Source organism: Micromys minutus, assembly GCF_963924665.1.
Source record: "Micromys minutus genome assembly, chromosome: 6".
In the NCBI taxonomy this organism is placed as follows: Eukaryota; Metazoa; Chordata; class Mammalia; order Rodentia; family Muridae; genus Micromys; species Micromys minutus.
In genome coordinates, this window is record NC_137975.1 from 29,009,135 (window position 1) to 29,031,576 (window position 22,442).

General features: G+C 36.4%; 1 protein-coding gene across 1 annotated transcript in view; it reads right to left on the bottom strand.

Moving 5' to 3' along the window:
• Positions 1-6,805: 6,805 nt before the first annotated feature.
• The window catches only part of PTPRC (protein tyrosine phosphatase receptor type C), a gene marked incomplete at its 5' end in the record, with an annotated part of 112,214 nt that continues 96,577 nt past the window's right edge, over positions 6,806-22,442 (bottom strand). The window contains 10 exons of the mRNA XM_080918155.1: positions 6,806-7,149; positions 8,436-8,571; positions 10,373-10,548; positions 10,797-10,919; positions 12,288-12,422; positions 13,412-13,545; positions 14,938-15,028; positions 19,763-19,912; positions 21,438-21,573; positions 22,117-22,274. Coding sequence (XP_080774281.1) covers positions 6,877-7,149; positions 8,436-8,571; positions 10,373-10,548; positions 10,797-10,919; positions 12,288-12,422; positions 13,412-13,545; positions 14,938-15,028; positions 19,763-19,912; positions 21,438-21,573; positions 22,117-22,274 — 1,512 coding nt within the window. The 3' untranslated portion in view covers positions 6,806-6,876. The remainder of the gene's footprint in view (positions 7,150-8,435; positions 8,572-10,372; positions 10,549-10,796; positions 10,920-12,287; positions 12,423-13,411; positions 13,546-14,937; positions 15,029-19,762; positions 19,913-21,437; positions 21,574-22,116; positions 22,275-22,442) is intronic.

Genomic DNA, 22,442 nt, shown 5'->3' on the forward strand with positions numbered 1-22,442 from the left:
TCAGAGGATAACATTGTCTGTCATCAATGGGAGAAAAGACCTTTTGTCCATGGAAGGCTAGTTTTCCCATGGCAGGGGAATGCCAAGGTCCTGAGTTGGGAGAGGGTGTATGGGAAAGAAGGCACCCTCATAAAAGCAAGGGGAGGAAGATTTGAGTGGGAGGAAAGAGAATAATATTTAAAATGTAAATACAGAGAATATCTAATAAAATGAGAAAAATAAAGAAGCATTTGAATTGTAATTTGTTTTATAGAGTACTGTAATTCTGAATTGTTCATGGCTTTGTTAATTATAAAAAAATTTCTTCTTAGCATTCTTTTAGCCCCATCTCTCTCTTTTTTCTTTGTTTTTGTCTATCCTTCCATAGGTGTGTGTGTATTTTGTGAGTGAGACAGAGATATTAAAAATATTCATCAAAATACAATAAAATATCTGAATTGTTTTTCAAGAATCTAAAATTTCTTCATTTTAAGAAAATAAAAGCAACAGTACCAACCAACCAGATCCCCAGAGCTTCCAGAGTCTAAACCACCATCCAAAGACTACACATGAAAGAACCCATGGCTCCAGCTGCATGTGTAGCAGAGTATGGCTTTGTCTGGCTTCAAAGGGAGGAGAAGCCCTTGGTCCTGCCAAGGCTACATGCTCCAGTGTAGGGGATTGCCAGGGCTGGGAAGTGGGAAGGAATGAGTTTATGAATCAGGAGCACCCTCATAGAAGCAGGGGAAGGGAGTAGGATAGGGGGTTTCTGGAGGGGAACCTGGGAAAGGTTAAAAAACATCCAATTAAGTTTTAAAGAATATGTTCAAAAGGCACCTGTTCCTCTCTGTGTCAATGTTTCCTCCGGTCTTGGTGAAGATAGGATTCTCTGCAGATGAGCATCTACGTGTTTGCCATCCAGAGCTACTATATCAAGGTGCTTCCACTTTGCCTCTCTCTTGAGTGAGTGAAACGGCTCCCCTACCTTGTGTGAGGGCTGTTCGTAGCTCATCTGTGTGAACTTGAGTTTTCTTTAGCAGCTTTTCAACTATATTTAGAATGGTCTTCAGTGTTCTTGCTGGTTCTTTTCTGTGTTCCTTTGATATACAGACATGTTCATTTAAAATAATAGTACATTAAGAGTTAGAGTGATGGCTAGATAGTTAAGAGTACTTGCTGCTCTTGCAGAAGAGCCATGTTCAATCCTCAGTCCTTTTTAGGAAAAAAAAACAATAAATGTATAGCATCCTCTCAGAGTGGGATATTCCTACACCTTAAATCATTAATAATTCAAGAGCTAAGAAGGTGGCCTTGTGGCAATTTTTGGTAATTAAAAATCATTATGTTTAGTCTTTAAACTCCAAGAAAACTTTGACTATTTCCATGTTACGTTTTGTTTTACATATACTTTAGGATCATTGTAAACAGTAAGATTTCAATGCATACTATCAAACCTTTAAAAAAAGTTAAGTACTGACAAAAATATATTCATATATTTTTTATGCTAAATGCTTTTTAATAATCTGTACATGTATGTCTGTTTTTTAAAAAATAAAGTTGTAAGGGAAAAAAACATACATGTCATGTATGTCCAAAAAGATGCCTGTATGTAAACATTCAGAAAGTTATACCAAATAAAAAATTTTCTAAAATGAGTATCATCTGTAATACTTTTGAATTTTTCTTTCTTTTTGACATTATATTAAGCAGATTTTATTCCTGAAATTTTTGTTCCTTAAGTGACTACAGGACAGTAAAATACACTATAAAAATTGTGAGGGAGATTTCATGAGATCTTGCTACTAAATTTTTTGAATTGTAATTGATTTGACTAAGTGATACACATTTTTGTGAACAAATATCTTTACTATCTTATGAAAGAGGTTGAATATCTTTCTCAGAGTCTCATTACAGAGAGCACTGACATCCATTACTGACACGAAGAGAAATCTGCTAAAGCATATTTTAAGTACAAAATTAACTCGTTTTGCATAAGAAGTCATTTTGTAAGATCTAAACTGACTGTGAGTTCAGATGAGAAACAGCAGGCCAGTGCAAAAGAAGCCTAAGAAATCTAATCTATGGTTTAGAGTGTCTCGCCACAGATGGGACATCAAGTCACAGGATGCTGGAATTGAACAGCAGTTGTTCTCTGTTTATGGGATACCTGTCCTTCAAGATGGACAGGACTTCATTTGGAATTTCAAGCTGCTTTGCAAGGGACCTTAGGGATGGAAGTCCAGAGTCAGCAAGTGAGACAAAGCCCAATAGACGGTCGAGGTTTAGCAACCCTATCAGAACACATGCAGTGAGATAACTCTTTGGTAGCCTTGAAGTGGATCACTCAAAAGATGACTTCAACATTATCAGAGTCTTGTGATACAGGTAACAACCCTGCTACTGCAGAAGAGGAGGCACCATAGGTGTGGGAAACTCTGGGCGATTAATTGCCAAAGTCAACTCTAACTTAAAGCATACACCAGATGGCCACCGAAAAAGTTCAGCTGTCTTACTTTCTGCTAATTATGACAAAAATATCAAATGTGTTTATTTTCCAATCTTTTGCATTTTCATTTTTCTGTCTCTATCTTTAAGTAATGAATGCAACAAGACCACGTAATTAAACATAAATGGAAACTTCTTTGTAAAACATATCAATGTCTGTAATAACTCATTTCCCATGTTTGTAACATATTGTGTATAGCAAAATCCATGAATTGCAATCAACAATGACTATCACAGCATGAATGGATGCAATATTGGAATTACTACCCATTACTTCAAGATTTTAGTCGAAGAACACTGTGAGGATGCTTTGCTTCCAGCCTGAGTTAGCCAGTGGGGACAGGTGGCCAGGCTCTGAGCTGGACTCATTTTACACAGGATGCATAAAAATGTCATTTAAGGTTATGCAGCCTGTTGCTTTTCACAGGCTGGTTAAGAAATGCAAGATCTTCCAGCCTCCTAAATGTTGGGGTTACAAGAATGAGGCACAACACCTGGCTACAATCTAAAAAACAAGCAAATATGTTGTGTAGCTTTGTGGAGGACACATGTCACACACAGTTTTGCTTGGATAAGGAAACCGATAAAATAGAAAAATAAACAGCTGCTGTTTTTATCACTGGCAAGATTCTCACTCTGAAGAATGAAGGGAAGGGCAGGTGCCTGCCAGAGCTGGCTGGGATGCCTACCAGGGCAATGAGTGGGTTTAATGCAGAATCGGGTGCTGAGTTTGTCAACGGCCCAGTTCCCATCATGGAAATACAAATGAAAAGCACACATGAGGTACAAAATTTTTCTGTAGAAACAAATACAGAGATTAGTGTCTATGTCTCAAGTATCACTTATAAACGTAGGTTTTTTTTTTTTTTTAAGCCGTGATATAGAATATACTCTTTGGATCAGAATGGCTTCTTTAAGTTTTTATTTCCACATGTTTATTCATTTATTTTCAATTAGTGTTTTCAACTAATTAGTTTGCTCTTAGCAAGAAAAATTATGTGTGAAGTTGATAGGTGTAATGTCTTTCTAAGTTATAAAATTATAGTTAAGTGGATTTTAAGTGAAACTGGCATGTTGTTCTTTCGGGTAAAGGTGATTAGGGGTGTGTATCTGTGTGTGCATACATTTGTCTCTCTATGTGTGTCCATTTGAAATATGGAATTAAACAGCCCAGGTTTGACTTCTTCTCTCTGATAGAATCTCAGATCAGTCCTGTCGTAAGCTATGTAGAAGAGAATAAAAGGTGAAGCGATGAGACTAGTTGTCACTGGTACTTATGTCTGTGGACCTTGCCTGTTTCAAAGACTTCACAGTGGAAAATGCCTGCTTGCTCATTTACAGTTATCATGAAGCATTCTATAAAAAAAATCTGTGATAAATCAAATCATCGAAATTAAGATAGATGCTCATTAGCTCTCAGGCACAATAAAAATTTCAATATCATAGGGAGATTAAGAGAAATAAATAAAAATATTTCATCAATTATGTATTATACTTACAATTATGAGCTTGAGAATTTTATTGTGGTGTGTTTGTGTGTGTGTGTGTATGTGTGTGTGTGTGTGTGTGTGTGTGTATGCATGCATGTGTGTGTTGTGTATGCATGCACAGCAACAAGAATGCACTCACCTGTAAGGACACATAAGGTGGCCAGAGGTTGGTGTCAGGAATATCTTCCCCAGTTAATTCTCTACTTTCTTAAATCAGAGTCTCTCTGCCATTTTGGCTAGACTGGCTGACCCTCTGTTTTCCATAATCTACAGGTCTTAGTCCCCAGCCCAGGGCATAGAGCTGATCCTTCCTACCTAGTAAATGTGTGTTTAGGGTATGAACTTGGGTCTTCATATCTGAACAGCACTCTACTTGTTCACCAAAACCAGAAGCTTATATTTTTGAAATTACATTGAAAAGACATTTTCAGATGATAACTTCCCACAGTTTAACTTTTGCAAGAAGATATAAAAATGCATAACTTCTTTCTATAGTTATGTATGTGTCACTTAAATACAAAATTATGGAGTGTTGAATTTTAAGGTTACTAAATGAATCACGTATTCCCAGTGAATTTTGATGCCATAAATGAACAGTGAAAAGAAAGCATTCACCTTCTGCCTAACCAAAAAATAACAGGGCTCTCAGTATTATAGCCCAGAAAGGGACTAGGCATTTTTTAAAGTAGAAACCCTTGGTTTGTGTGTTGTTCTTTCCTGGCAAGGTCTTAGAATTAGTAACAGTGATGATTAGCTTCAGCAAAGCCAATTTCATGTTCCCTATGAATGTAACCAATGTCCAATGGCATGGCTTCATAGCCCACACATGAATTTAATTTTTCATCTAAAGGTCAGTGTTGAAAATCAATCCTCTAGTACAACAGCCTCTCCTTTCACTTGTACATTCTCACAGAACAACCACACCTAAGCAACTATTTACCCATTCCTTGGTCACACCATCCCATCTGCAAATAACAATTTCTCCCTGCTTGCTTTTTACAGTAATCCAGATTGTTGTGGCTCTATCTTCCAAGTATTTATTTCGTGTATTTAAAAGAATAGCCTTAAGAGGCAAATAGATTTGGAACACCATCAACAGTTGGAAGTTGGTATGTGCAGGTAAAATCTTTGAAGAAATACTTTACTTCCACATGATCTTTGAAGAATTTTATTCTTTATTAAAAGTCCTAAAATATCTTAAAAGATGAAGAACTTCATATTTTTATCAGTCTTCTGTATTCTTGGTCAAAAACTAAACCCAGATCCTTGACCAAAATGTAGATCAGCCTTCACACACTGCTGTCATAGAGTTCAAAGTAATAGAGCTTCTGATGTCATTGCAAATACACTAAGTAAACAGTAGTAGAACTGTGTTCCAACAGATATCATTGAGGATTGTGTTCCAACAGATATCATTGAGGATTGTCAGCATTCTGAAGCAAATCACAAATCAACATGAAAACCAGCCCAAAGGTACTTCAGCATCAGAGTTGCAAACTTCCCCAATGTTTTCCGGCAAAGAGCAACAGATTTTCCTAGGAGCCATGAGATAGGAAGATGCTGGCAAGAAAACAGAGCTCTCTTTATCCCCTTCTGATGCCCATAACTGATTGTTCTTCATTTTTCTCACCAATGAACAAAAAAAAAAAAAAAAAAAAAAAAAAAAAACGAATCTCACCTTGAAGAAGAAATTGTTTCATTGTCAATCACAAACATGTAACACACCACATAAGCATGAAAGGTCATAGTTGAAAGTTTATTATGGTTATCAATATTATGTCTCAGTAAGAGTGAACTAAACAGTTAAAAATACAAGATAAATGCACATTAATGGAAGTCAAAGATGGTCTTAAACATAGAATTCAGGCTTATTCAATGTTATGTTTCTCATGAATGCAGAATTCAATGAGAACTGTGTGAGGTCGCCTATGCAAATATTCAGTGCAAACAATTTTTAATGCCCCCATTTTTATTCTATGGGTTTTTAACATTCATTATATTTGGTTAAGGACAACTCTTTAAGTTCATATACTGATATGATCAACAACATTGGGCAGTAATTTTCATCATTGTGTAGACAGCAACCCACTAGTAAAGTTCTATTTCCCATGTAGATACCAAAATAGGGTCCCCTGAGATGTTTATGTTTAATTAAATATGCATCAAGAGATAGTGATAAACTGATAGTATGTGGAACATAAATCTCACTTGCTAATGTAGTTCACTGCCCTGGAGATACTGTACACACTCACAGCTCTCTCACACACTCTTCTCTATCTCCAGAAATAGCATCTTAAACTACAAGTTCATCAGTAGGACAAGGAGGACACCTTGAGGTCATTCCAGAAATGCACACATTGCCATTCATACAACTGAATCCACATTCAATGGAATTTTAAAAAATGAATCTTTCAAACAAATTAACACTTTAGATATAAAATGTATAGTTTCTTCAGGAGGAGAAAAAGACACTGTTTCTCAAAAGCATTTATAATGGCTTAAAAGCCTTCTCCAATCACATTTAGATGTCAAACACACACACACAGAGTCACATACACATGCACACAGAGTCACTCACATTTACTGTCATGCACACACAGATACATTCATACACATACTCATACCTGCACACACACACACACACATGCTCACTTGCAGAAACATACTCTCTCTAACACACACAGACACACACACACACACATTCTTGCTGAATGATATAGATACATTTTAAAAATAGGCATAAAACTGTACAAAACATTTGAGAAACTTAAATATTTTTTTATACAGTGGCAAAGGTGAACACAGATTCCATGAACCACTGCACAGCCATTTTCTTTCATTAGGTCTAGAAAAATAGAAACAACTAATCTGAGATTTTGTGTTGTCCCACTTGGATTCTTTCCTATGAACTTTGGGTAAGAGGTGGGGTTGCAGGACCATTCGCAGAATGTTCTGGCTCCTCAGTACCATTTGCAGGCTCTGAAGTTCCAACCGCTCTGCTGTCTTCCTGGGCTTTGTTCAGAGGACCAGCTGGATGGACGCAGTTAGCATCCTGCTTGGCTCCATCCACTTCATTATGGAATTCAATTTTGTCTTGGCTGTTTGTTTTCTTCACTTGTCCATTCTGGGTGGGATAGATGCTGGCAATGATGTCATAGAGGAACTGGTATTGCTCCTGGTGGAAAAAAAAGCGGCATGAACTTACATGGAGAAAGTTTTTATGTCCAGAAAAGATGTCCAAGAACTAACCATTTTCTTTTGCAAGTTTAGAGCACAGACATGTTCTCATCAGAAGCTTTCTTTCCAACTGGCTAACCATTCCTTAGGATCAGAGGCAGAGTACCTTGTGAGCAACACAAACTTGGTAACTCCCTGCTATATTTTGTGTGACAACTGAGCCAAGACCTCTGCCAAAATGTCATTTTTTTGTGTACCTATGTTCCTAGATAATGTGCACACATCATTTATGAATGTGAGCAGAAATCACCTCATTCAAGAAGCTTGCAAAAATCCCCAGTGATTAAAGTAAAGTGTTTCCAGTCACCCTCTTACACTTTCAGCCATTTCTGTTGCTTGATTATGTAATACTTATTCACCTTTAAGTCTCTTTATAGCCAATGCACTTATCAGGTGATCAAATACTTTTAAAAATCCATCCGTGTAAACTCGGGTCATGTGAACATGAGAGCTTTGGATATTTTTTGGAGAAATTGTTTTGAGAATAAATACTAAATTGCTGATGTTCAACTATGTCATTGCTGCAGACAAATGCTGCATGGGGTGCATGCATGTAATGCGTACTGCTTACCCCTGAACACACAACCCTTTCTGCTGTAAGCTGCAGGCCTCTTGATTCCAAACCCAGCTTTGGGATTGGTTTGCTTGGAAACCATATGGTGATAGATCTAGGCCTGGACGTCAAGAGGCGGCACACCTCATTCTGGTCGTTCTCGTCATACTCTGCCCTCATGTGAGCTTGAATGAGCAGAGATACATAGCCACTAGCTGTCAAAGCTAAATGACAGCTACTTGCCAGTTTGCTGGCAACAGAGACTGTTTTAGGCCAGCCAAACCTAAGTAGATACATCAGCCGATGGAAGACATGGGAGCCTGGATCTCATTGGCCATGCCTGGAGAGCTGAGCAGGTGAATAGAATATCAATGAAAACACAGTCATGTTATTGAAGTTACTAAATTTGGGACTGGTTAGTTATATAACCGGACTAGTTGATAAATGGACACTAAAGGATGTGACCATAGAACTTGTCACGACAAATTGACAACAAACTCTGATAAGGTCTTATTTATACTGACCACTCTTCATTGAGGATTATGATATAAAAATGAGTGGATAATAAGAAAAACAGAGAAGGGAAGGGAATGGGAGGAGGTGGAGAGAAGAAAGTAAAGTTCCCTTGTGGTGGCACAGAGGACATGAAAATGACATCAAGGGACACTTACAAAGCTGCCCACCATCCCTGGCCTTGCTTTGCGTAGAGACTTCACCACTTGAAAAATATCAACCACATCTTCTGTTTCTGCACTTTCCAAGAGGTTGAACAAAGCACAGAACAACCCCGTATGCTGGGATCCATCTCTGCCAAAAGAACGAGGGAGTTTCTTTTTAAGTAGAAAATGAAATAACTCATGGTTCTTTAGAGAAAGGGCTATTTGTATGAACACAGAGAAATGGAGTGTGGTTTTTTTTTTTTGTTTTGTTTTGTTTTTAATTTCACATCTACTATATATATATATATATATATATATATATATATATATATATATATATATATATATATATATATATATATATATTTCTCTCATTTTTTAAAGACCAAATTTGTTTGCGTGAATGTATTTGGGGACAAGCCTTTCCAATACACAACTGTGCCGTGCTGGTTCTGTGGCTAAAGGAGACATAGATTTTAAGAGTATAATTTCATGTATTGATTGACTTGTGTTTTTAAATGCACCTTCACTAATGTCCTCAGTTGTTAGGACTAATATGGCATGGAAGACTTGATAGATGAGGAGACTAAGACTTTGGAAGCAATGGAACATTTCTGGAAACAGATTACACCCAAGGATTAGCCCTACATCGCTCCAAACTCTTCTCAACATTTCTTAACAGTGTTCTCTTTTGACATCAGTGAGAAAATGATGCTTGACAGAGTTATTCACTGAAGCAAGGATGTTCAAATAATTTATCAACCAGAGGAGGAAAAACAGTAAGGGTGAAAAACCCAATATGGCTTCACTTTTAACCTGATGTAATCGGCGGATGCTCTGTATTAGACTTCACGGAGAAAATACAGTTACACCCTAAGCAGTAAATTCGAGCCTTAGCTTCTGTTCATCCGTTTTCTTTTCCAGTAAATTTCACCTTTAAAAGTGCAAATAATCTTGGGAAGGAGTGTGCCCATGAGGGCTTGTTCCTTTATCTTTGATGACGTTAGTGAGAACCTTCTTCTCTTTAAAAAAAAATTTCTTCAGACTTACAGTGCTCATCTTACATTAGGACTTTTAAAATGTATGATGAACTTTAATATTTATTTTTTATAAACTTTTCATATTATACCTCTTTTTCAATAGGCCTTAAGGTTGTGGGAGTATCTGCTACAGGTGATACCCAAGTGTCTCCATAGCAAGGGCTAAAGAAATTACACAGTATTATTTGTGAGAGTGCCTTGGAGAATCAGCTCAGAAGTTGGTTAAAGTCAAGTTGCCAAGCAATGAGATTTCAGTTCATGTTCAAGTTAAGGGCACTTCGGATGGCTCTTCCTGTGCTCAGTTCTAATGACCTGACTTGGTTCTTGGACCCCAAGGGGACAGGAAGGATATGGTTCTGATAACTGTTCTCTGACATCCTCATGAATAATGTGGTCTGTACACACACACACACACACACACACACACACACACACACACACACACACGCTTTCATAAAAGGTTTATAAAGGACTAGCTTAAAGTATATCCACTCGAAACAAACCATTTAACTATCAGGTTCTATAATACCCAGTAGAGTAAATGCAATGCACAGAAGTCTGTTCACAATGGAATCCATCAGCCAACTCATCCATACACATTTCTGTTTTTCACCCACCAGTTTATTACACAGAGCATTGCAGGTCTAATGCTTGGCAAGACAGAGTCAGCAATGACATCACATGATATTAAACATCTGCCTGCTTGAAATAATTTCTTTATAACTATCATTGTTTATATTATTATTATTATTGAAGTCATGCTGCATACAAATAACATAAGAATGAATTGCTTCATGAGGATTCTTATTGGGCCACAGCATCTTCTCATCATTAGGATGCTCTCCTGAGTTCAATATAAGTAAACACAAAGCCTGCCAACTTTAGAATACATCCCATCAGCTTCCTAACCTGCAGTGGACTAGCATTGGTGCATGCTTGTGATACTTCATCCCTTCTGGAGAACTCTTGGGAAGCTTCTGTTTGAGGTTCTGAATCATAGACACCAGTTCTTTGGGTTCTGCAGGGAGCTCTTCCTCTTTCCAGGTGGTGCACTGGTACTGGTACACAGTTCTGGGCTCCTTCCTCTGCAATCAGAGGTGAAGTGAACATTAGCTTAAGTGAAATTCAGTCCAGTTTATAATAACTTTGATAGTTTCTTTTTTGCTTTTACAGTTGTTTTTATTCAAATACCATACATTTTTTATTCAGAACCATAATAAAGGCAGTGGTCTTGAAGAGACACAACTTTTTATACTAATTTGCTATCAAATTAATTACATGATAATTACATCATAATTTTGAAAGCCAGAATGCTTTCTATGTGTTTCCTTACCTTAGAATGTCTCAGCTCAAATTCTCGGAGAGTATAGGCTGAGGATTTGTTTGTATCTTTCAACACCACTTCCATGTCTCCATAAGTCTGCTTTCCTTCTCCCCAGTACTGAGCACAGACTTCCTAGATAAAAAAATAAATAACATGACTTTCCATGTTTTATTTGTGTGTTGTCTTTGCTCTTTAAACTCTTTAGAGCCCCCTCTCTTCTCCTACCTTTTATTTTTGAACTAAATAGAAAATATTATATTCAAAATTAATTGAAACATTTATAAAATCTAAAATCTACTTCAAAAATACAGTAAAGAATTTTCACTGCATGGTGTTTATTTGGGAATTATCAGAGTAATCCAAGTGTAGTTTTATCATCTCTGGAAGAGGTATTTGAAATTTGTCTCTCTCTTTAAACCCCTATTATTCAACCTCTTCAGAATCTATAGAATCAGCTGACATCAGCCATGACTCTTTCAACAACCTGGGATCCTCTATCTCCTCACTGGTCCTTGAGAACAGAGATTGTTTGCATTGATTCAAAATTTAACCCAGTGTCTTGATGGTCAACTCTATGAAAATCTACATTGAGACAACATGAGAGGGTGAGAATGGAGATTAAGAGAATGAGAGGTTTCTACAAACTAGCATCCTGTAATCGCTGGCAATACAAAGAGCCACTGCCAGGAGACAAGAGGTAGAGGAAGGAACATGGAGATGGAACTCAAGAAGAAGAAGAATGAAGGCAGAGACAGAGAAGAGAGAGAGAAGGGGACTGAGCAGAGGGGCTTTGTAGAGGAGAAAGGTAGAAGCAGAGAAAGGGAAAAGAAGACAGAGAAAGGAATAGATCATGGTGCATGCTTATGAGGATTCCACTTACCATATGTCAGAACTAAATCCCTATTAAATGATCTACCATTGGGAATTTTTAATGGGATCTCAGGGTACTAAGGAAAATAGCAAACATATGTCACATGGATTAATTAGGAAGTAAATGTACATCTTAAGTTTACAACTAATTATAGGATTTAGTGGCAATAATACCCCCATGGGAATGAAGAAGGAAAAATATAACTGAAAATTTCGAAGAGTTTTGTCTTCTTAGAAGAATGGAGTTAGGAGGCACAGAGGAAGATGATGTAGGTACATGGGATATTTGCATATCGAGAATACCTGGTGGGGTGACAAGGCTCTATATGTAACCATGTTTGCCTGGAATGGAAAGTGCATTTCCACACATGAGTATGGGAGCAAACAAAATGGTATAATTTTCCACCATGTTCGTCCTTCCTCCACATGCCCAGAAATTGAGGAAATGTTAGAACCCAAACATATGACAATGAAGCCAACCTGTCAAAAATCATTGGCACACTGACAAGGTGAATTATGTACCAGAGGAATCAAACATGGAGAGTATAGCAATAAACAAAGAATCCAAGAATGGAGACTGGCCCTGCATGGTTAAGGGTTTTCTAAAGCAAGGTTCTTCAAAGAACAAACCTGGTCTCCATTCATGAGCTCTGTCAACATCACAATGACCTTGACTTTTCTTTGGAATATCATCTGCCAAAAGTCACCAATAGTCTCTCTTAGTGGCCCCTGGGCAGCAATCATCATTTCTGGTTTCCAGTAACTCTGAAAGTCACAGAGATGAAATTTTTTACTGCTACTATCAAAGAAAGACCAATAGCCTCTTACACTTTTAGAAAAAAATAGTTGATTTGGTATTGTTTCCATTAATAGACAAACTAAAGACTGAATACCAAGAAAAATTTAGTGTTTATTCATAAAATATTTCACTCTCACTTAATGATGTGAAATTACATTTATGATACACAATGCTACCTATCAAAATACTTTTCTAAAAACATTTTTCTCTATTAATTATTTTCATTGTGAAAATGAATTAATGTAAGCATATAAAATTATTCTTATCATTGATCTATTTTAACTTGTGTATATAGGTTTTCTCCTGATATAATGTAATTAAGCTAATACTAAAGTGTGAGTTGCAAGAAGATCTGGAGAAAAAATAAATCCAACTGAGTTTATAAGTCTTTACTAAATCCCTTATTTAGTTTTTTGGATTTTTGTTTGTTTGTTTGGATAGTTGGTTGGTTTTTGGTTTTGGGTGTTTTGGCTTTGTTTTTTTTTCTCCCAAATATTTCACGATATAAATTTGTCTAAGAAACTTTCAAAAATGCTAACATGCAACTACCAAGATTAAGAAGATCAGTGCTAGGGTAATCCCAAATTAATCTAGTTATCTGAATGAAAAAGCTTCATTGTATCATATGAACTCAGGTATGCTGCTTTGAATACCTAATACTTTCTAATACTTGTATTTATTATAATTTTGTTTTTTTAAGCTAGTATGTTAATGTGTTTAACATAAAATACGAGAAATAGCACTGCCTTGTTCTAAATCAAATGACTAAATTTTAAATCTTTTAGGTAGTTTAATATGCTTAAAATGGTATTACAAGGTAAAACTTTTGCACCAATGAGTATGTGATTATTGTTGATCTTCTTGTCTAGGTATAATATTGTCTAAGAAATAGATGTAACAACACAGTCATAATCTCAAAAGAGTCAGACCCTGGATTTGGAGTGTAGGTACCTACCATGACAAATGATGCATTAATGTATTTGCTGGTTTCTTCTGAGTCACTGTCATCATCTGAAGACTCATCTGATTCAGGCTCACTCTCTTTGCTTAATTCCAGTTCATGCTTAAGTGGCACTCTGTTAAAGTCATCTATTGAAAAGGAAACATCAACAAGTCCTACCAAAAAAGTCCTCAGGATTGAGGACTGAGCTCACCAACAGACAATGTGCTTGGAATGATCACATTCCTGGGCTCAATTCAAAACTCAAATGCAAACAGATCAAATTTTCTACTGACAGACACATAGAAATGATGAGGAAATTCAAAATTAAATGAACTAACCTTATTATTATAAGAGTCTAGATAAAATCCAGCATTTAATGATTAAAATTAGATATAAAAGCCAAAAAAGAAGAAAGTACCCAAATGATTATAGTAATAAAAGTATAAGTCCTCGAAGTAGCATCATTATCCTCCAACTGATGGATCAATGTTTTATAACACCGTAGTCGTTCATGGGCCATCACCATTCTGTTTAATATAACTAAAATATCTTCACAGCTTAGACTTGTGTTTTCAATGTTATTGAATTAACATAGAATTAAAATTTTTCTACTAAGTACATTCTTCAGAATAATTCCCTTTTAGTTCTGAAGCATTCCTTGCTTCTCAATATTTTAAATCACTAATAACATGACCGATGATGTACTTAACTACATAATTATCAATTCCATATTTTAAAAGTATAAGCAAGGTCTTTGGCAGAAAATAACTAGGTTAGCCATGTATTGATCTGATTTATCTTGTTGACTTGTTTATTAGCTTGGCTTATGTTTTACCTATGCTAATGATGGTGTATGCAGCTGGAGGATATCAAAGCAGCATGTATTCTTACATCGTATTTCATGTCATCAGTATTCTTACATAGAAATAAAACTTAAAATAATCGTTCATATTTTCAATGTGTTGAATTTACTGACTATGTATCAAACCTTTCCAGCTCTCCTCAACTGTGATGTCTGATGATTACCGTGACATAAAATAAAAGTAAGAGAAAAGTAGCACAGAAAACTAAGCCTTTCTTTTCTCCAACCCACAGGTTTCATCTTTTAACCTATTTCTGCTTTTTCTTTCTTCAAATGTGCCCATGTTGGGGTTGGGTAGACACACTGTTCATATTTTAAAGATAATTGAAAATTCTTGAGATCTAAATAATCTGCTAAAATGAAATTTTAGATAGTCCACAAAATAAGTTCTTTCTTTCTCTCCCACTCCTCTCTCATTCTTTTTGCTTTTGAGAAAGTTTTTCTGTGTAGTCCTGGCTGTCCTAGAACTCACTCTGAAGACCAGGCTGGCCTAAAGCTTACAAAGATTCTCCTGCCCCTGTCTCCCAAGTGCTAAGACTAAAGGCATGCACCACCCAACGGACCATAAGCTTATCTATTGTCAATCAAGTGTCGCTTCCTAGTCCATGTCTTACATTAAGTAAGTCCAGAAACAGCTTAGCTGTATTGATACAAGAAATTAAAGTCAACTACATACATGGAACAACATTAGAATTTCTGTTTTTCTTTTTATTTTCTTCTTGATTTCCAATGTGCTGTGTCCTCCAGCTCCTGTATGAAGGAAGTCTCTATGAAAAAGAAAAATGAAAAGCCTCATTTAAAGTCTAGTATTTCCTAAAGTATTATAGCCTGAGCTATCTCTTAAACAAGTATATCATCAATGCCTGAAAATTTTGTGTAACTCCCCATGGGTGACAGTTTTTTTTTTGATTGCTTATTTTAAATTTATTTTTTTATTTTCCCACATAATACATTTATTATTTGGTAATTTCATACAATGCACCCCGATCACTCTCACTTCTTATTCCTTCTAAGTCCATTCTTCTACCCCTGTATCCTCCCCACAGAAAGAAAAAGGAAATACACCTAGTTCAATTTGTGTTGCCTACATACTCATTAGAGCATGGTCAAACTCCCAGTGCCCAGTCTTTTAAAGATTACTGAGTCTACAGTTTTTAAATTTGACTCTAAAGCTTTTGTTTTTACTGCTCAGATATTTAGTAGCTTTGACCTGGTGAGTTGGTACTAAAAAGTGACATTTGTACCTGATAGAGTTTGCTTCTTAGTTAAGAGATGCATGACAACAAATTTTCATAGTTTTATCCTACATTAGGTGAGACCACAAAATAAGACTTTAGTTATTATCCACCATGTAATGGCAAATTGTATTAAGTGAGCAGATCTTGGTAAATGAAGACACTACACAAAGGATGTGACCACATCCATTGGGAGAGAGGGCTAAAGTATAGCAATTCAAACTCATTTGTAAAACTGTCATTTGAAAGGAGAATGCATGAACAAAGAAAGCCTTCATAGCATTGTATATCTGCATGGCTTTCTAAGAAAGTGTTGTCTAACCTCAGCTATAGAGAAATACAGAGGCAACTGGAGCTATTATCCAAGAGGTTCAGGCCGCACTTCCAGCTTGCAAAAAGACCAGGCATAATCCATGTGATACTAACTTTCTGGGCATGAAAGATGCAAGGATGTGGATGTTACAGATTTTACAACAAGGTTCCAAAATGCTACTGAGCCCAGAGAATGTGTAGTAAGGGTTAGATGCCCTGCAAGGAACTCTGGAGGGATCTGACTGTGCAGCTATGGTGTTGAAACTTAAGATGCAGGGGAGACCTCAGGATAGTGAAGATGATAGAAATGTGGACCATTTGCCAATGAACTGTGCAGCAACCTCATGCTCCTGCTGCCACAGCCCAATTATAAAGAAGAATGGCAGAATTGTTTGGGGAAGCAGTTGACAAATATTTGCCCTGCAGTTTTATTAGGGGAGAGATGGTTGAGGCCATGTAGCACAACGCAATAATTGGGTCTTGAAGTGGGAAAGTAATACAGCATGATGGGGCTTCAGAGCCCTTTTTCTGAACTCATAAAAGGTCAGCAATGAGAGAGCTGGATATCATATCTAACATGCAAGGGTATCATAAAGTGGAGACAGGTCCTTCAGTTCCGTAAGAAGCAAAGGACACTTCTTACTTTTACCTGTTTTTCAATATGAAAAGAAATTCTATGCTACCTTCGCAGTCTGGCTTAGTCTGTGTGCGAAGGAGGCAGGCATTGGTTAACACCATTAATGGTCTTTTACTTGCAAGGGATATGAATTGAGATTGATATTTCTACCTTTAAAATTCATGATTGACTTCCCATAGCACTTCTTCCTAGAGAACAGTCTACAAGGAAAGGAGCATGGCCTGATTTGGGGGAGGAGATTGGCTACATCATCTGTGATCCAAGTCTGAGAACATTGTTTTCTATTGTCCTTTCTCCTCCACAATAGACTAAACAATTCAGCCACAAACTAAAGTAAACCAGTCTTTCTTTACTCCCTCTTGATTTTTCTCAACTATAATTGGTCTTTTTTATTGATACATGGTCACAGCAATGAAAAACGTAAATAACATAAAACCAGCTCCCTATGGAAAACACCACAGCATGTTGTAAGACACCACCCTACAAACACTGTCCTCAAGTAGAAAGAACCTAATATTCTAAGTGGAACATGTGGCTCCGCTTTCATCAGTGGAATATGAAGAATTATTTACTTTTTAATCCCTGCTTCTTTCAAATGCCCAAATCTAAGCCCCTCAGAGAGGTGACCAGTATACAAGACAGAATAGTAATAGCTAGGGCCATGGTTCTGAGGTTACTGACACCTCCTAGTAGATTAAGTGAAAGCAGGGTCGCAGGTCAACTGCACATGGTCTTGGATAATGCTGGGGTGTATAAGAAATGGAGGTTTAGCTGAAGGGGCTCAGCTTTCCTGAGGCCATTATCTTTGGTGGTATAGAGTTTTGCATTGATCCATCTGGTGTAAGATGTCTAGCATTATAAATATCTATTTACCAGTGTTCTGCATGTATGCCCAGTAAACTTCCTGGCTATTCAAATTGAACTCTGATGGAATTGTGCTTTTGGTGTGTTGTTGGGTGTGCTATCTGGGGTAAAAAGAAGTCTGGCTTTTTATACACAGGAAAGGCTAAATCAGCCCTAAAGGTGGTATCTTAACAAATACCTTTCTATCAACTTTCTGGTGTCTATGATTTTTTTGTTCATCAGCAAAACTACATCCTGATTCTTTTCTCCCAGAAATCTCTTTCCTTCTCTTTTTACAGCAAATATATATCACCTAATACCACCAAGAAGCTGAATCACTGTGAAGCTTACATTTCTCTGCCTAATAGTTTGAATAAGAATTACACTTCTCTTTGCTTCTGCTTCTACTTGCAAGCCATTTATATTAATTTCTTACTCATAAAACCCAATTACTTTTATTTTCTTCCTTTCCCTCTTATTATAGTGCTCATTATTCAGTGCCATCTTCTCACAGGCATCAGCTACCAATTTCAGGATCACCTGATCTCATTAATTTTAGGGCTGGATAGTAATGATCTCTTTCTCATAAGATGCTCATCTTCTTGGTTAGGCCATGATGACATAATCTATGCAAACTTTATTATAGCTTGATGTCTCCTCTGCTCACTCTTTCTACTCCTTACTCAACCAGTCTCACCATTCCACCTGTCTAAACTAATGACTTGAATCATCTATGTAACTGAAAATTACCCTTCTCTTAGTAATCTATTCTAGAAGCTTTCCTTTAGAATTTTGTGTTTTTAGCAAAGTCTCCAGCATACTGTTCTTATGACTTTCTGTCTATGCGACCACTTCATATGTCATCACCTACTGCTATAAACATTCACTTGCAAAGATTCTCAATACATTATCACATAACCACTTTTCAGATCTGCTTGGGTTTATACAACCTCTATCCCCAGAGATCTCAGTCAAAACCACCAAATGATACTCTTTCAATTCATGGCCATAAACAGCGAATGATCATACAACAACTTCTGACCATCTTATTATCTTTGAATTAACTGTTTTCTAATCTGTCTTCTTACTTGAGCACTAATATTTATGTTGCCTTTGTTCCCGTGGTTTCCCTCAACTCTCCACTCAAGACTGCTTCACAATTTCTCCATAAATTAAAGGCAATCTGAAGTCAAACTTTGATTTGATTAGCATGTGTAGTAAACATGTTTTTGGAACATTCTACTATTCTGCACAAATATGTACAATTATGTGTCAATTAAACATTTCAAATATATTATTACCGAAGGAAAGATAGCTATAAAAGAGCTACTTCCAGTGTCTGACGTTCAATCACCACATGTAGCAGCCACTCAGCATCTCTACCCTCATTCATTTTCTGTTTGCTTGGGTGGAGTAATGCCTCCAGTCTCAGTCTCTACATGTTATAGCTGGCGGATGACACACTTTCAGACATCTCCCATGTTTACTTGCAAAGCACTTTGACTCTTGTGGCTACAAATGTTCTTGGCACCCAGAAGAAATTCAATCATGTCTACTCAGTTGAACAATAAGTCCCTCTTTCTTTTAGTGCCTATACATACAATTATTTACCTTAAATACACCAATACCACTAAACAACAAGATTGCATGAGTGACGTAGTGAGCTATGATCAGTTTGTCAGCTCAAAGGGCAACAAAATAATGCTAAAGCTCCCTGATGTTCAGTCTTGTTCATTATGTACTAGTTTCTCACTATAGGCCAAGCCTTTGGAAGATGGTGATACTCAGAATCATTGGATACTGCCTGCTATCTTACAAGCTCAGCACAGCCTTTTATCATAAACGGTCAAGTGGCCTACATCTGATAAAAAAAAAGCACATACCATCTCTTATGAAAGTGAAAGTCTCAGGAAAATGGAAACTACAGGTGGAAAGAAAAATTCACACCACTTTTGACAATGAAGTTGTATGAGGTTGGCTGTATCAACACACTGAAATCACAGCCAACTTTATTCTCGTTTGGTTTTCAGAATTATCACTTAAAAAAGAGGTGGAGATGCACATACTTATCATTTATGTTCTGCCTTACAGCTCCAGCCAGTTCAACTTCATAATCAGTCATAAATCCTACTAATTATCTACTTTGAAACCAAAACCAGATGCAGTATTTAAAGAGGAGTTGTTACATTGCCTGTGGCAGACCACTATGTGACTATTGTTATTATTTTGACACTTTTCATATAAGCTCAGTGAAGCAACAATATTTGTTGTAGACTCAGACCTCAAGATTTGAACAAAACTCTTATATAACCGTTGTATAAATACTGGCATTTTTTTTTTTTAATTTGTGGAGTCTTAGCTTTCTCATCTGCATTCTACTGCTTTGTATTCAAGTAGTGGGCAAGGACCTGAAAAAAAAAGGAACATTCTTCAAAATTACTTATGACCATTGACATTTATGTGGCAATTGCTACCTGGTATTCAGCCTCCAAAGGAGAAGGGTCACTGGGTGGATCTCTTTTCTTCATGTTCTGTAGCCATGAATGTAATTCAGACAAGTTCACTTCTGTCTCCCCAAACTGATTGTATTCCACCAAAGCCTGATGGATCAGGATGTATTGTGCCTACAAAAGAATCAAAGAATAGCACACAAAACTAAAATGTACTATAGAATCCTGTAGATTACATTTAACTGAAATGTGCATGCATTCAATTTTAACACACTGAGACAATGTGTAATAAAAAATATTGATATCTGTAACATAATAAATATTCTGGAAATTGAGTCACAACTTTCTAGACTATGAACAAATTGCATTTTAGAGTATAATTCCGGGGAAAATGTGACTTTTCGATGAGAATATCCATTAATTAAAATTAATATTACCTAAAGCTATAATAAATTTCAAAGTATGTTAGAAAAACAGGTAAATATTCCATAGAACAAATATATTATTCAAAGTTTTATGGCATTTTTCTCCAATAGAGATTTGGTATGTCAACCACAATTTAGCAATTCCGAATAATTTTATTAGCTCATTTGAGTCCATGTTTTATTTTTCCTTTTTAAGGAAAAGATACGTTTTTGATAAGCCTTTTATACTGCCATATCTCCTTTGGCACATCTTTTCACTGTGATTATTTTCTGAGTACCATTTTATTTTGACAAGATCTGCATTCATGTCTATTTCTCTACAGACACAAAAGCAGATGCATGTAACTGATATTCATTCCTCTGTGGTTTCTATGTCTTCCTCTGACCACATAGGAAGACACACACTAGATTGTTCTCTTCAACACCTCAAGTAATTTGTTGTGATTTTTCACTTCACACTGATAGGTATTTAGAGGAGTTCCCAATATTTTGTCATTCTAACTACTAAAATCTAGGGAGCACTCCTGTATCTCTTTCTGTTTATGGTCATTTGCACAAACAAACATGTAGTGTTGCTGAACAGACACTTTCTATAATAACTATTTTATACAACAACCAAATGCCACAGCATATGCCCCAAAGATGCCTAAGTGCTTCAATGTATATTTTCCTTTTATTCATGTTGGGTTTTTTTCTTATATGAGACAAATACTGACTTTATCTCAGCACTAATTCTATTTTGTAGATAGTTTATCTGTAGCATAGAAAGATTAAAAGAAATCCAGCAATGCATAAAATGAGTAATTCAGGGCCTTTAAATTGGAAATTTAATCTAATTGCAGGATGTGGTGTTAGTCTAGCATTGAAGAAGCCAAGGCAAGATTTCTGCAAATTTAAGGCCATATGAACTGCAAAGTGAGACCAACTAAGTCTGAAAAAATAAAGAAAACAAAAGATATTCTTATCTCCTATTCTATTCTGTCCACTCAGTGTTATGAAAAGTTGTTCTTTCTCTTTAGGCTCAATCATAGAAATGACTTCATTGTTTGGGAACTACATTAGGTTCACCTTGCTTCCACTTATATATTTCTACAAGTACAAAGTGCTTCTTATGAGGATTAGTTCATTTTAGCTTTCTGAAATTAAAGCATCACCTTCTTCCACCACTTGAATCTATAAATAATGTGAATTTCTTTTAAGCTCTTCATTACTGCCCACAGAAAATTTAAATACTCAAACAATATTAAGCGTAATCATGTTAACTAAGACTGTACCTCCACTTGCACCATCAGACACCTCTGTTGTCTTAGCTTAACAACATAACCATACACATCCACTTTGCCCTCTGCTTCTAGGCCTTCCAGCATCGCATCAATTCCAATGTAGGTGCCTGTACGCCCAACACCAGCACTGAGGGAATAAACAGAAAAGTAAGGTGTGAGGTATACCAGATGTCTCAGTGAGTGGAGGAGCAAGACTGTTGATGTGAACTTGATTCCTAAATTCCACTGAAAAGCAGAAGAAAAGATTTGATTCTATAAAACTCTAGAAGGCTCTTCTCCATCCTAAAACAGCCACCAAAACCATATAGGCATTCATAAAACATATACACACATAATTTTTTAAATGAAAGAAATGTGTGAGCAATATTCAAAAGGAAGAAGTGAAACAGCCATCAAGGGAAAGCAACAGAGCAATTTTATCTAAGGAATTATTCACATATTTACGTTCAATCCCTTGAAAATTAACTGATAAAACATAATGTCAATTTATGCCCCCACAAATGAATGAAATTTTAAAATGTCAATTTATAAGACAACTGTTTGAGAAATGAATATATATTAATCTTAGCAGATTATTGACAAAATAGCCCTTGCCAATAAAAATGTCCCTAACTGCCCAACCAAAGGGTTGGACAGGCTGACAGGTCCACTTTCACCACAGAGTCTTTACCTGCAGTGCACCACAATGGGACCACTGAAGAAGTTGCTAAAAGCGTTAACTCTCCGTCGAAGTTTCAGGAGCAGATGAGCATCTTCCGGAACCCCATGGTCTGGCCAGCTGGTGAATTGAATATGAGTCACTTCTCTTCCAGTTGCTTTCTCTTTTTTCTACTCAAGAGATAATTCATTCTTTGAGACAGTTTCTTACAAAAAAAAAACCCAGTGTGATAGATATATAAAAAAGAAGACCTGTATAATAGGTTTCTCATGTAAGTATCTCGAAACCTTTGCCTCAGACTTTTTCTTCCTTGGTTTTCCAGGATTGGATTTCCTATC